Genomic DNA, 16,278 nt, shown 5'->3' on the forward strand with positions numbered 1-16,278 from the left:
AATACCAAATGAAACTAGGCACAAAGTAATCAATATAGCGACAAACAAGCCACTGATTTTACAACAAAATACTCACAGGAGTGAACTTATTGAACAGAGGAGCTATGAGAATGGGATATAGTGTCATCATGACAAGGGAGAGAACAAACATAAAAGCCCAAAGATATATAGCCAGATATGGACCTCCTTTCTGCAGCAATATAGATGAATGTAACTCAATCAAATACAGGTAAGCATGAGCAAAAATCTGACAAATGAAAAGGTTTTAACCTGAACTATGAAAATAATTGCAGACACAATTGGGGGGCCAAGTAAGATGGAGAGGCAAATTCCCTTAAACATGTCCCTGAAAAATAGCCATATTGTTTGCTGCAGAAGAGTATTTAGAACTAGGTTATTTCCATTAGCATGTAAGTTTTGAGTAAGTCAGGATATCAATAAGCATCCAGCTAAAAAGGTAAGAAAAGCCAATTGAATGTGGACAAACTTTGTTAAATCCATGGCGAGCCTCGATCACGAATGTAGAATAAAGAGAAAATGGCAAGTCCGTTATCTGCATGATGACAAGTCCATCAGAGTTAGAATTTTTTGGTAATAAAAGCTGGCTTTATACACACAAAAGTTAATCCCCTAAACAATAGCAATTTTAGGAATAGTATAATAGTAAATAAAAACAGGCAGTTTAAATTTGATATCATGTCAAAAGTCGAAGCCAATTAAGTTTTAATATATACAGCAAACAGAGAGAAATGTCTATTATACTATTACTAAGAGAGAAGTTAAGAGAGAACTTTTGATATCATGTCAAAAGTTAAGAGAGAAGTTTGCTGGTACATATTTTCCACTAGTCCTAGTTGGAGACAAAGCAAACTCTGCAACATGCTATGATGACGTTGGTGACATCCAGCAAACTAATTGTTTCCGAGATATGTCTAACATATAAGCCATTGAAACCAATGACCAATGTCATTCAACCCATACCTACATGAACCTAAACAAAAATAAATAAATACGAATCCAGGGAAACATATTAAGAAGTCAACTAGTGTTCTCTATACCTGTGACCAAATCATAACACCAGCTAGAAATGACAGTGTATGAATTATTTCATTTTCTGCATCTAGGCCCAAGTATGCCACCAAGTTTCCAGACAACTGCAGTGAAGATTGTAATGTAAATGAGTCACATATAAGAGAATAGAGATGTATAAGAAACTAAGACTGCTACTTTACCTTCCAAAACCAAGGTAATAAGCCAAAATACAGAATTGCAGTGTCCATCAGTATGGTCACAGCTTCATGAATGAAGTGAAAGTAGCTAAAAGAAATAAGCAGACAAAACAAATTTAATCAGAAGATACAAAAGATCTAGCTAACACCTGAAAATTTTTCACATACAAGAAATTTGAGTTTTAAATTATGGACAATGCCATAATACTGAAATACATGCAAGTGAACAATGTCCATCAGTTATCAAAATAATCAGTTTACTAGGGAATAGACCTTTTATCAATGCTATAAGCTCGAGCTTTTTCAAATTTTTCTCGACTAATTACCCCTTCCAGTGGCTTAGGCAAGTTGGGTAGCTTCAGAGCTGCATGTTGCCGAATGTCTAAGTATGTTTCGAACAAGTACATGAAGATCATAAAGCCTGCAATAAATGATGCCATCAATCCTCCAATTTAAAGATTAGATTGAAACTTCTTCAGAAGTAACTAAAAGACCACCATCCTTACTAGAATATTGGGCAAATACTTAAATACAAAATTATAAATAATAAACTACCTGCTTCAGTTATCAATAATTTCCATCATACAGGAAAACAAAGATCCAGAACAAACATAAATGACCTTGAATACCTCAATTTTCCTCCCAGAGAACATCCTGCACTGCTGGTTCTTTTGCAAATCATCGATTTCTCATGATCAAAAAGATATCTTACTGCTAACCACCTCAGTGCTACCTCTTTCTGATCATGCGATAATCATGTAAATAGACTCCTAGGTCAGTTTCTCTAGTGGCATAATTTTTTCACCTAACTTTCAAAGAATCTTTTTTTTGTTCACTATTGACGAATCCGGAGCTCACCTTCGTTTTACTGACGCAAAAGAAAATGTAGCAAAACCAAAAAGACACTCAAAGAACTGATACCGCTTGTATACCAAACCCAGGAAACGAATGTTGGTGATGAGAGGTGATAAGCAGCAAAAAGAATTGAACGATTACAAGATTCTTGATATGTGTAATCTCTGAGATTATTAGGGAGTGCCTCTTTTAGTCCCCGCTCAACCCTAAATTCACAAATCATCACAGCAGAAAAACAAGAAGAAGAAGACAAACCCCAAACCATCAAGAGCACGAGGCCACCCATGAAACGATGGATCAACAACACAAACTTACGGCATTACGAACCAGACAAACCAAACGGATGTTGTCACCAGAACAAGAAACGATTTCAATAAAAGAATAAAAGAAACGAAAAGCAAAACGAATTCACCATTTTCGCAACCAAAATAACTCAAGAAACGAGGAAGCAAGAACTTCGTGGTTACGAGATCAGGGCGAGAAACAAAGAATCAGAAGCCAAAGGAACCAAAGCAAAACCCCTCGCAAGATCAACAGAGACATAGAAGGAATTCACCCAATACCGCTTCCAGGTAAGCGAACGCCATCCGAGAAGAAAACGAAGCAAAAGAAACAGCCACACTTACCAACATCACCGACCAAACAAACCAAATTGGATGCCGTCACCAGAAGAACAAACAAATACAACAAAATAACAAAAGAAAAGGGAAAAAACGAATTCACCATTTCCGCAACCAAAAGAACTCAAGAAACGGAAACAATAACTTCGTGATCACGAGATCAAGGCCAAAAACAAAGAATAAGGCATGGGAACCTAAGGAACCGAAGCAAAAACCCTCGCAAGATCAAGAAAGACGGGAGAAGGAACTCACCCAAGACCGCTTCCAGGTAAGGGAACGCCATCCGAGAAGCAAAACAGCACAAGCACGGGACGTCGCTGCTGCTACGAAGCAAATGCGTGAAGGTTAACGCACGAGAGGAGGAAGGGAGGAGGAGGTTAATTCGAGGGGAAGGAAAAAGGTTGGTCCTGACGCTCTAAGGGTTATAATCAGAAAAGAGCAAACCAGAGACCGTGCTCACCCAACTGTGAAGCGAGTGAGCCGCAATGATCGGACCGAGTGCCGGACTCGGGCATCACATCGTACGAGACGGGCTCGGATCATTGAGATAGCAGTGTCATCGAATCAGCCCACACGACTATGATGGGCCGTATCAGGTTTCGACTTGGTTCTTTTGTGGTTCTTTTGGGAATTGGCTGCGGCCCGTACAATGATGTGGACTCGAGTCTCCACCACGGCCCAACTTGGACTGATTTGGAACAGTTGATGGACCTATGATACACGCTTCATCGTGATACCGTATAGTTTGACGATGAGGACTAGAAGAAGATGATCGGAGCCGACCTGACATGTCACAAATTCTCCTCATCGGTTAGGCGGATTCTTCGGAATTGGAATGCAATACATCGAGATAGGAGTGTCTAAAATACAGACGAGCATGCCGAGATTAAGGAACAAACGAAAAATAGAGCTATCAAGAATGTACCCGACGAGATCCTCCTCTCGCCAAAATACCATTGGATTAGGGATGATGAGATGAGGTAGAGAAATGAAGTGTACATGTCAAGCAAAGAACAACTTAAACTTATGAGAAAACTCCTTTTATGGTGTTGACATTATACCAACTATATAGGGTCGAGATCTATAGAATTTATTAGAATCTCACTAATGGTTCAGACTTTTCAATATTTTCATACCTCTATTAAAATTTCTTGAGAGTGGGTTAGTTAGAACCTTCTTTATTTTTATATCTCGATATTATAATCCTATTGAAATTGATTTTATCTAATTTTCTATATAATGCGAACTATAGAATTCTTGCTATGGCAATAGACTTAAGCTTTTTCTTTCTGATTTAATTTTACATGATTAATCTGTCTTCATCGAAGGATAATTTTCTTATTTCGAAACTCCTTTGTCCTTTTTAAAATTAAACTTGAAAAGATCTATGATAATCTTTCTTAGCATACTATTGAATCGATTCAAATTTTTATGTTTTGTTCACCAAATTTTCACCCTTATTTTCATCTTTTGCTTGCATGACCAATGGTTCTTACTTTTTAAGTGCAAGTGGGATCGGTGAGGGTGATCTTATTTCACCTTACTTGTATATTCTTATCATTCAAGTCCCTTTTTTATGCTCAATGTATTTTACTAAAAGAATCACCCTAATTACTTTATCATGTTGATGATAGATTTTTATGTTTTAGAGTCAATAATAAATTATGTGTACTTATATTGAGAATTTGCAATGTGTATGAATGCTACCAAATCTGAAACACACTTTTCCAAGTCCACGAGTAATAAAACCAAACAAAATATATGTTCCGAATTTGATATTAAAGATGGTTGGTTTCCGTTCAAGCATCTTGGTGACTCCATGGCACTATACCACCTTTAACCTATTTTTGATTGTATTAATCATGCTATACAAACATATTAGGTTCCTTGACCCTTTGTTATTTGATTTTCTAACTGCTAAGGGATCATTTGGTCGATCGGTCATTGGTGCGGTCCGTAGACTTGCGAGAAATTATCTGTTTTGAATGAATGTACCTGTACGGTTTTATCTTTTCGAAGCATACGAGACTAAATGATCTTATCACTAATAAAATCAGTAATAATATTTATAAAGTTATTCATGATTTTCTTTATAAGAAAAATAAAAAAGTTAAAGGTTTAATTTAATCTCTAAGGACAAAATCACCACCCAGGAGAGAGGCCTCTCCACATTACTAGTATCACTCTCCAAGCTAAAGCTAAAATAACAATGATGGTAAAGGAAGTATAGTAAAGGAATTGCATCAGCTAAGGTTGCTTTCCATTTTATCCGAACTCAAAGAGTGTCAAGCCAATGATGGCACTATTAGATGGCATCGAATGTGGAAACTTTCAATCATTCCTAGGTTTAGGTACTGTCGTCTCGTTACCTCAGAATGTTTGCATTATCTAGGTTTAGGAATTTGGAATGCGTGTCCTTTATACTGTGTGGAGCCTCCATCATCTCTTCTTCTAATGTGTTTTTTCTTCCGAGATCTACGGTTCATCACTTATCTTCATCTATTTCTACTTGCTTATGACTTTTGTGGAAGGTGAGAAACAATAAGGTTGTTTAATGGGATGGGGTTCAGCCCAATACTAAGTTGATATTTTCCCAAGCCTTATCCTATACTTACATGATGAATACACATCTTAGGTTAGCACAACAATGGTCGCATTGGTTTGTGATTAGGGATTTTGAAAGGAAACATAAACTTGCTGGTTCCAAGTATGTGCAAGACAAGGGGATCTTGCATCTTTTGTACTTAGAACACTTTTAATGTCTTCTCCATTATTCAAATATATAGTGATGAGGATTAGATAATTAATTTGGTTAGCAAATAAATCTAATCTGATTGTTGATATAAGGTTTTCTTTTGGCCCGTAGAACTTGTGTTTTTGTTGGACTCTAATTTTCTAGGTACCGATATACTTTGGGTTCACTAGTCATGTATATTATGAGAATATCTTGATTTTGAATAATCACAAAAATATTCTATTTTGATATAAGTAATTATAGACAATCTGTTAAACGAGCATGTCGAGCTAAAGAATCTACAAAGAACAAAAGCATGGAGTGACATTCGGCAAAGTCCTTGAAAGGCCAAAAGGAGTGCAGGATGAGATGAATTACTTAGATACAAAAATTAGGAGAAAAAAAATCATAAACATTTAGGGAGACCTCCATTTATAATATGAAAACAGTAACGTTAGCTCAATTTTTTGATTATAGATAATTACACAAAACATTTGATTTTGATATAAGATTTTTCTTTACAACTTGATGATGACATGATAATTGAAAGGATTAAATTTGCATCTCATTTATTTCCTAGGATCGTAAAAATAATAATAAGAGGAGGGAGGGGTGAATTAGTGCTTTCAACATATCAAAATTATATTTAACTTATAATGTGAGCAAAGTAATAAGCAACTAAATCAATTAGTAATAAAAATGAAAAGCATAAAGAAAAATATAAACTAGATTTATAAAGGTTCGATTGTTCTAACCTATGTCCACTTCAAATTCCTTTTCCCTCAAGACTATTGATAGAACCTTTACATCTTTTTTTTACAACAAGACATCACTTCTCCTTTAGAAAGAATTTTAAACTCGAGAAGGAGGAGACTCAACACTTTGAGAGTTTACACACTTAAAATTATAAGTTTTTTTATGCTCTTACAAGCACGAGATGGGTATTTGTAAACTCCAAATGGTTTAAAAAATGAAGCTAAAAATTTAAATCCATGGGTTTTCGAGGTACTAATTGTACCACTGCCTGTATTGGGCAGCACCATCGCTTTATATAACCTAAGAGACTATGTTCTAGTGATACCACTACTGACCTTAGCGGTACCACCATTAGGTTTTTTTGGAAAAATACATTTCGTACTTTTTAGTTCATAAGTAGTGCCATCACCTAGCCCAACCTCAGGTCACTAAATTGGCCTTCCAATAGGTCTAATTCAATGTTAATTCAAGCCCAATGGGCTCCTAATCAAATTAACATGATTATACTAAAAACTAACTTAATTAGGCACTTAAACTACTTTGATCAATACATAATAATTAAAATTATAAAGTCTATATTGTTCGACATGTCATTAGTTCATTTGATACTTCATCCGAACTTCTAACGCATCATTCTCTCATTCGACATATTACTTAATCCATTAGCATATTGATCTCCTGTAATATTCGATCTTTTTGACGCAGTACTCAATCCTTCTAGCCCGATGCCCAAACTTATGATACGAGGTTCATCCTCTAGCACGTCGATCAATCCTTTGGCCTGATGTCCAATCTCTAACATGATGCTGTCGAGCCCAACGTCTGATTCTACTTCAATGATTTACATCATTAATCTTAAATACTAATTAGTTTATAATTTTATCAATTGATTTCATCATCAAAATCCAACATTCAACAAAAAAAACAAAAAAAAAAGTACATCAAACTTCAACCTATTATCATAGTTAATTATGAATTTGTACCATCCATCTAGAATGCTAATTAATTATGTGTTTGCTGCATAAGTCCTCTCAAGTTTCTAAGATTATAACAATTAATTTTATCATCAAAATCTACTATTCAATAAAAATTAAATCAAACTTTGACCTATCATTTAATTAATTATAAATTATAGTTAATTATGAATTTGTACCGTCCATCTAGAATGCCAATTAGTTATGAGTTTGCTGCACAAGTCCTCCGAATTAGCAGCTGCTGCCAATTGGCATGTGGAGGTTTAGCGCAAATGTTGCCAGAGTAGCAGAATCTCATGTATTTGGCAAATGGCATGTGCTTCGTGTACGAGGACAAATGGAGACATTGATGACAGCATCTCTTATTCAGCATATTACTGGAACCTCTCCTGGTCTTTCTTTTCCTGGTCTGCTCAGCCTTCGAAGGAGGCTTCTCGTGACATTGACGTCTTCCAAAGAAAGAAGCTTCTGCTTCAGCTCGTTGCCAATTCCGACCTGCGGCCCACCTGCTTCGCCTCTCCACTCTCGTCCTCGGTCAAAGAAAAGATTAACGAAGTGGGAGAAGAGAGAGAGAGAAAAGTATTCTTAGGCCTTTGATTAATTTCAAGACAAAGTTGCGCAACCTATGTCAACAATAGATTGTTCTGTGAATCTTCCCTCGGATATTTCGTGCTTCATTGTCACTAAAACTCATCATATTAGAAGCTTCTTTTCAGAGGTCTGCTTCGATTTTCTGAGGATCAAATCTTTCAATTCCATGTGTTTCTTCCTCGTTGCGGAAAAATAAAAAAAAAACTCTAGATTAATGTTTTCAAGAAAATTATTTTGTTTTCATATTTCAATTTCATGTGATAACCCAATCAAATTAGTTTTCAGCAGACTTATTTTGTTAATGTGGGTGTAAAGACTTCATGCATGTGATGAATGCTTGTTTAAGATTTTGCAATTAATTTGTCATAAATTTATGGATACAAAGTCAGAGAAAATGAGAAAATAATATATCAAAGAGACAAGTGAACGGGTGATGGCTTCATTTCTAGAATAGCTTCATTTCTAGAATAGCTTTCCAGTGGTTGAGAGAACAAGAGATGATGGACTACCTTTTTACCGAGTCGTGTTTTAGCCCTTCAAAGATGGTGGCTTCCCCCCCCCTTCATCTTCAAGGTTGTAGGGACATTTAGACAAGTCTTCTAACTGAAAACACACCCACAAGAAGAAATATAAGTCTACACCATATCCCTAAATCTCAAAGCATCTCATCTGACCAACTGTAGTGGATCCCTCTTCCTAGTGTTATTTTATTTGATCATGACGGAGACATCATTATTTTCAACCCTCACACATAACGAGAGCTTCTAGATCAGGTCTCATAGACTACCAGTCAATCTATCAGTGAAGCATCAATAAATAAATCCCCAACCAAAAGGAACATAATGCATACTGCAATCAACGAACACTTCGACATCCTATAAAGAGAGGAAGGTGACATGCACTCCAATTAAAAAGGCATCCTGAATAGGTAGTTCACCAAGCAATACACCCCTCTTCTTGAAAACCATGCTGAAGGCCAATTTAGGGGCTGTCAATCCAATCCAGGGAGCTCTTTGGTTTCCTGGCAAGAAGATGGATGGCTATGTGGCGGCTCCTCTGTCAGCAAGAGCACTTGAGATCGCCAGGAGCAGAGAACAACTCCTAGCCCTCCTGCGTGATCTTCCGGAGTCTGAGCACGAGCTCTCCCTCACCGACCTCGTCGAGGAAGGATCTGCTGCTGCTAGTTCACTTGTGAACGAGGACACATCTCGGCGCGAAGGAGAGCTGAGCAGGCGCACGGTGATTAAGGAAAGAAAGAAGAAGCGACACAGCAGAAGTAGCTTTGGCAGCAGCAGTGACGGTGTGCTTCTGAACTTCTACGTGCCGACATCCTTGGCACGAAGCATCACCACGCCGAGGCCGATCGGTGGCGGGACTTTGGCCACTGCAACAACAGACTGCAACAAGAGGTAAGCAAGCAAGCTTGTGATTCTACGCATATATTGTTCTTCAAATCTTTTTGGTGAGTTTTGGCTACGCCACTTAGATCGACCAATTTCTCTAGAAATATTGATCAAGTGTGCACCTTGATAATCATTTTAACTCTTAATTTTCTCCTGATGTTTCCTTTTTCAGGAGTTTTGGATGTTGGTCCGCCTTTTGGGAGAGAGGGAAGAAATCGAGGAGCCAGGAGCTTCAAAAGAATGCGTTGAACAGGATCAGTCATAGCTTTTATTGACTTTCTGACAGTAAACTAAATCTTGTTGGGATCTTATTTGCCACCATTTGGTTGACTGGTAGGCTCGGAGTTAGTGTTTGTTGACATATGATGTTTTATCCCTTCTGGATGCTTTGCCCTTCTTTGACCTGAGCTGAAGAAAGATGATGCTTGATTCTTTGTGCACCTGCCAGAGAAAATATGTGCTCCTTCATTTACAATAGCCCAAGATTGAAGTCTAATTCTAATGCAGTTAACACAGAACTGCAAAGAAATCGAAGCAATGAGAAACTCATTAAATTTGTAGTTACCAAAGAAACTTAAAATTCTAAAACTGGGAACATGAAAAGTAAATTGCATGACTGTATTCAGAATTAAATCTATTGCAAGGTAATTAACTGTTAAAACAGGCAGTGCATGCATTCCAAGCATCTTTCCCTACATACAAATTAGACATGCCATGACTAATGCCATCTTACACACACACAGCTGCAAGGATTTTGATGGTTACCTCCAACAAAGCCTAGCAAGAAACAAAGGTTTGCACTAGTTTACAGTCTTTTCACAAAATAAAGAGAAAAAGGACCTCAACCCTAACCAGATGGTGATGCTCTAAGCCCTGTTTCTCTTCCCTGCCTTTTCAATTTCTGGAATATATTATAAAGTCTTCCCAATTTAATTCTCATGGACAATGCTGATTTTAGGGCTAGTACGTAAATAGCATTAGAGAAACTTATTACCATTTAAAGAAACCATCCTACAGCAGCCCACTAAAATTCTTTAACGTATAACTAATATATACAACATACAACCATCCGACAGCACGAATGGGTTACATGCGCGCGTGCATACATACACACATACATATACATCTTAGATCAAATTTTATGAATACAAATCTGTCCACTTGGTTCTGGATACCCATCTGGGATCATTTAAGAGAGATACTTACTGTCCTAAAATTTTCGATACTTCAAAATGGTAAATGATAGATCTCCTACAAGCCACAACCTGTTTCTATTCAAGCTCAAGTAAAATATACTCCACAACAAATTTCTCAAGTGATTGGTCTGAGGCTGCTCCAAGCCACTAGGAAGAATGCAATTCTTTGCAAGCTTGTTTTGGTTGGATTTGAATGAAATCAAATTCTTAAGACATCGTGCGTGTCATAAAAACTGAAAATGGAATATGACCTAAAGAATATAATTGTGGCCCTATGAGATAGCAAAACTTACTTTAGTAGTTGCGCCTCCAAGCTTAACTTTACCGAGACAAGGTAATAGTGAGCTCTGATATTATGATTAAAGCTCATTTGCAGAGGACTGAAGTTACATGCCTAATAGCATTGTAGAATTTAAGCATAAAATACATTTGTAAGGAAATGAAAGAAAGAAGGACAAAGACCACTTTATATCGAGTATGCTTTCCGGTCTTTACTGATTAGTATTCTATCAATGTGAACATGGTTCGTATCCTTAGCCAAGATGGTAGTATGTATCACATGTAATGCAAGACACACGACAATTCTCCATATAGTATTCTATCAATGAAAGCTTAAACATTGAGCATAGAATAAAGTATGTCATCTTATTTAATTAAATAAAATATATTATTATTCTAATTATGGTTATCAATTAATTAAAAAAATTATTTATAATAAGATTTTTTATGAAATGATCTTAATGGGAGAGATTCTCCTAATTAACCTTATGCTCTTGCTCAGACAAAACTTCTTAGGTTATTGTCTACATATAACATAATATAGATTATTGATTTTTTTCTCTTTAGTCCATATTTTATTATTTATTGTGTTCTTATAAATGATAGAATGAGAGGAGAATGTGAGTTTAGTTCTCTTTGCATATTAGTATTGGTATGTTCAACAAATCAAACTATGAAATGCATTTATAAACCAAATAAATGTATTCTGAATAACATTGCAAGATACACATCCTAATCTTGATCTATTATTATTTGATTTCATGTTTTGATATTAAATTTATTTCATATAATAACTTAATTATAATTTTATGCTTATAATCGGTATCAGAGCCCGTTGATTTAAAATCAAATACCTTATATAGTAAAAGTTTAGATATGTTTGTGTTATCACCTTTTACTTGCAAAAGGTGATCCGATCTATTTTGTTATTACGTTAGTCTTAGTCATCCACTTGCTGGTGATGAAGATTTCCTCACCTACGCAGATGGTATTGTAGATTGCTATTGATGACATTGAAGGGAGTCACGATCGAAGAATCTCGATTGCTAATATCGAGTCATGTTGGTTTTGGTGACGGTCAAGGGTGATGCAGTAAGAAGTTATTACTACTATGGGTAGAGATAAGAGGGTGTGGTGCTACCACATGCCATATACATTGTTGCGAGCGAAGATGGCTGCACTTAGGGACACAACACCAAGATGGTTGGAGGCTCTTGTTGCGTGTAGTGGCTCTATGAAGGGCTATGTAGGCAACCGACAACAATGCTAGAGGCACTGTGTAGCAAGCGACTACTGCGCCGGAGGAGCAACCCACACAACTAATGGCTGTGATGAGTAGAGGTGCCGTTGTGATTAACGATTGGGTAATCCCTTAACAAAGGTAGCGGTTAGTGGTGTGACAATTATGTAGTAGGGCAATAGCCCTATTGGGTGTCACTATGGTGGTCGCGCCTAGTGGCTATACACGGTTAGGCATTAGACGATGGTGCTAACAACTGTAAGGCTAATGTCGATCCAGTAAGGAGTGCCACGGGTGCCCTTGTGATTTGGTCCTAAATAATATTAAAAAATAATATTCATAATGACACATAATTAGGAGATTTAGATAATCATAAAAAAATTTATATGGAATAATTATTTAATGGGACAGGATGATATTATTTTGGATATCCTTGCGGTTGTGTTAATACCGAAAGGTAACAATACTATTCCACGAGGATGATTTCAATAGTTCATTATATTTTGGAAGTTTGAAGTATTAATATTATTTTATATTTTTGTTTTAAGTGATACTTCCATGCATTCTCATGCTTCTAGTGTCCTAGTACTCTCTGATTCAAATTATTCAGAATAGTTAGCGTATGTGTAGTTTATATTAGGTGTATTAGATTTTGACCTAGCATTATTTATTGAAAGACTTACAGAATTAATTAATGAAAGCACCGTGAAACATATTAACGAAATACATACTTGGAAAAGATCTAATAGTCTTAGTCTAATGTTTATAATAGTGATAATTGTAAATAATAGTAAGACTTTATTACTATCTATAATTAGTGTACAAGAATATTTGAAGACTATCGAAGACATTTAAATCTGTTGATTAATCATTAATTGACACATTAATGAAAAAATTGACTACGCCTTAGTACGACGATACTCAAGGGATTCAAAATCACATCCTTATTATAGTTGATAAGGTTACAAAACTTAAAGTATTATGCATAAATGTGGATGAATTTTTTTTCGTATAATTCATTCTTAATTTTCTTAATTCTCAATTTGACTCATTCAAGATTCATTATATTACAATAAGGATAAATAATACTTGAATAAGCTGACTAATATATGTGTTCAAGAAATATTCAGGTTAATATAGAAAAGATCTTATAATGTCTTAGCTAATACTTAGGAATATGATAACAAGAAAAAAAAGTTGAAGCATTATCTACCAAATAAATTTATCAAGTTTCAAAACACTAGACAAAATAATAAAAAGAAAATCTTCATAATAAAGTGATTCTTTTGTAATGAGAAACGACATATGAAAAAAAAGACTATGTCAAATGCGAGACTTAGTTTGAAAAGAAAGGTATAAACATGATCTTTATATGTTTCAAATCAAATATTAAAGAGATTTATTCTAATATTTGATAGATTGATTCTAGTGATTCAACTCATGTTATCAATAATATGTAGGGATTTTTTTTAACCTAAAAACTTTAAAAAAAATATTGTTATAAGGAATCATCTTAAAGTGAAAGTAATAATAGTAGAAACTTATTGTCTATGCGGGTCATCTAATAGATCTAACAAACAAATATTATGTTTTACTTTTTTTTTTAGTTTTAGTTTCTCCATCTAGAATTTTTGAGTTGAGATATCATTTTTTTAGTGTTGACAAACTTAGTATATTTTATGATTCAATAAAAATTGATCTTGGAATTTTATATGATGGTTTATATATAATTAATTTGAATCTTGTGTTTACAAAGGCATTGATGACCATGCAATCAAATGTTAGACTAAAATATAGTTTTAATAATGAGAAATCTTTTATCTTATAATATAAATGTTTAAGGCATATCTTAAAGAAAAGATTCGAAAGATTAATGAAGAATAATATTTTAGAAGAATTAAATTTGATTAATTTTGATATTTATATAGATTGCTTTAAAGGAAAGCAAACTATATATATAAAGAAAAATATCATAGTAAGAAACTCCTTGAGATTATTTTTACTAATATTTGTAAACTACTTTATATTCTTTATTTTAATGAAGAGACATATTTTATTTTATTTATAAATAATGTCTCAAGCGGTTGATACTTCATTCTAAATAATGTCACAAATGGTTTCCCTTGGTTTTGCTCTAAATACTTTAAAATTATGTATCAAAAGATTAATCTTAGATTCTTTTGCTCTATTTGTGCCTTCATGAGTAACTTCAAGTGTGTACCAAATATCATATGTAGTTTCACATATAAAAACATAATTAAAGTTATTTTTGTCTAAAGTGTTAGGATCAAGAGCACTAAGATGGGGGGGGGTGAATTAGTGCAGCGGAAATCTTTCAACTATTAAAATCGAAAGCTGCGTTCGTTCGATAAAAACGATTTCGATGTAAAAGCCGAATCTAAGATTACTTTAACTTAAGATTAAGCGAGATGACGTTAAAGTAAATCTATGAAGGCAGTTTGCAGTTTATGATGGAAATCAGAATGCAAGCGCAAACTGAAATGCGACGTTCGTACGATAAAACCGGTTTACGTCTAAATGTCGATTCTGAAGATACTGAACTTTGAGATACGTTTTATAAATGAGCAGAAGACAATTTGCAGTTATGATTGAAATCAAAACGTAAACGTAAACTGAAATATGATGATCGTACGAAAAAGCCGATTTATGTCTAAACGCAGATTCGGAAAGCTCTGAACTTAGAAACTCGTTCGTAAAAGCGCAGAAGGCAGTAAGCTATTGAGGAGGTTTGCAGTAAAGATAAAATGCTCAAAGTAAATGCAAACCGAGATTTAGAGTGGTTCGGTCAATCTTGACCTACTCCACTTTTGGCTTCCTCCACCGACGAGGTCACCGACGTCAACTAGAGGCCTTCCTTCAATAGGCGAAGGCCAACCACCCTTTTACAGTTTCACTCCTTTTGACGGGCTTAGGAGACAACCCTTACATAAATTTTCTCTCCTCTCTTTACAACTCAAAACTTTGAAGAACGGAGGGAGGAAAACTTTTGGCCTTTACAACAATTTTGAGCTCTAAAAATCACTGAAAAAGATCAAGATTTCGGGTAAGTTCCTACCTTTCAGTGCTGAATGGGTGGGGTATTTATAGGCCCCAACCCAGTTCAAATTTGGAGCTCAAAACTGTCAATTCCCGGAATTCCGGGATCAGGCGGTTGCACCGCCTGGCAGAGCTCGAAGAATTCGATTTGAAAACTTTTATTCGATGAAACCCGTATCGGAAATACATTTAACTTAAAATATGAGTAAGAGTAGTGAGCAAGTAAATCAGTTAGTAATAGGAATAAAAAGCATAAAAAAAATACAAACCGATTTATAGTAGTTCGGTCGTCCCGATCTACGTTCACTCTCGAATTCTCTTCCCTCGAGGCCATCGGCTTTTATTACCGATCTTCTTTTCAACAAGCAAAGATCAACTACCCTTGTTACAACCCTTTCTCTTTTTCATAAGCTTCGAAGATAACCTATACACCTCTCTTTTATAACAAGACCTCATTCCTTCCTTAGAAAGACTTCTAAACTCAAGGAGAAAAAAACTCAATATTTAAAGAGAGTTTACAATAATTTTATCTTTAAGAATTCTTTCCCCTTTTTTTGCTGTATCAAGCAAGAATGAATGAGATATTTTTAAGCACTGAATGACTTCAAAAATAGAGCCAAAAATTTAAATCCCTAAATTTTCGAGGTACTGGCAGTACCATCGCCCCCTGAGCACTAGCGGTACCTTTACTAGTCTGGGCAGTACCACTGCTTGACATTGGCGGTACTATCGCTAACCCTAGCGGTACCACCGTTGGGTTTTTCAAAAAAGTATAACTCGTACTTTTCAGCTCACAAGCGGTTCCATCGCTTGGCCTAGTAGTGCCATTGCCTAGATCAATTTCAGGCCATTGAATTAGCTTTCTAATAGACCTAATTTAGCCCTGATTTAAGCCCAATGAGCTCCTAATTAAGTTGGCATGGTTACACCCAAAACCAACATAATTAGACTCTAAACTACCTCGACCAAGACTTAACAATTACAATCATGAAGCCTACGTTATCTGACATATCATTTGTTCATCCGACACTTCGTCCAAACCTTCGGTGCATCGTCATTTCCTTCGGCATATTACCTGATCTATCGACATGTTAGTCTCTTGTAGCATCCGATCTTCTTAGCGCAATATCTGATCCTTCCAGCATAATGCTCGAACTCATGGCATGAAGTCCATCCTTCAACACATTGATCAATCCTTTAACCCAATGTCCAATCTCTAACATGATGCTCTCTGTCCCAACATTTGATTCTGCTTTAATGATTCAAGTCAATGATCGAAGTTTTTTCTATGTCACTTATCTTAAATGTTTATTAGTTTATAACTTTATCAATTGATTTCATTAT

General features: G+C 35.5%; 2 protein-coding genes across 3 annotated transcripts in view; one reads left to right on the forward strand and one right to left on the reverse strand.

The window, feature by feature from the left end:
- The window catches only part of LOC103979496 (CAAX prenyl protease 1 homolog), a 30,395-nt gene extending 27,267 nt beyond the window's left edge, over window positions 1-3,128 (reverse strand). Inside the window, exons 1-7 of one of the 2 annotated variants that reach the window (XM_009395668.3) lie at window positions 2,957-3,128; window positions 1,503-1,650; window positions 1,233-1,317; window positions 1,059-1,154; window positions 488-553; window positions 271-369; window positions 77-190 (exon numbers count right to left, since the gene is read on the reverse strand). In XM_009395668.3, coding sequence (XP_009393943.1) covers window positions 77-190; window positions 271-369; window positions 488-553; window positions 1,059-1,154; window positions 1,233-1,317; window positions 1,503-1,650; window positions 2,957-2,987 — 639 coding nt within the window. In that variant the 5' untranslated portion in view covers window positions 2,988-3,128. The remainder of the gene's footprint in view (window positions 1-76; window positions 191-270; window positions 370-487; window positions 554-1,058; window positions 1,155-1,232; window positions 1,318-1,502; window positions 1,651-2,956) is intronic. The other variant, XM_065172934.1, reaches the window with a different exon arrangement.
- A 5,547-nt stretch (window positions 3,129-8,675) lies between these two features.
- On the forward strand, window positions 8,676-9,602 carry LOC103979652 (uncharacterized). The gene is made up of 2 exons (XM_009395817.3): window positions 8,676-9,168; window positions 9,335-9,602. Exons 1-2 carry the CDS (start codon window positions 8,726-8,728, stop codon window positions 9,435-9,437), a joined length of 546 nt encoding a protein of 181 aa, XP_009394092.2. The 5' UTR covers window positions 8,676-8,725; the 3' UTR covers window positions 9,438-9,602.
- Window positions 9,603-16,278: the final 6,676 nt, after the last annotated feature.

This window comes from Musa acuminata, chromosome BXJ1-4, assembly GCF_036884655.1.
Source record: "Musa acuminata AAA Group cultivar baxijiao chromosome BXJ1-4, Cavendish_Baxijiao_AAA, whole genome shotgun sequence".
Lineage (NCBI taxonomy): Eukaryota > Viridiplantae > Streptophyta > Magnoliopsida > Zingiberales > Musaceae > Musa > Musa acuminata.

Excerpts from the sequence above, each read along its gene's own strand:
- LOC103979652 (XM_009395817.3), top strand. The coding sequence starts at position 8,726 with ATGCTGAAGGCCAATTTAGGGGCTGTCAATCCAATCCAGGGAGCTCTT. Across the intron at positions 9,169-9,334 it reads ACAACAGACTGCAACAAGAG|GAGTTTTGGATGTTGGTCCG; the intron begins GTAAGCAAGCAA and ends TTCCTTTTTCAG.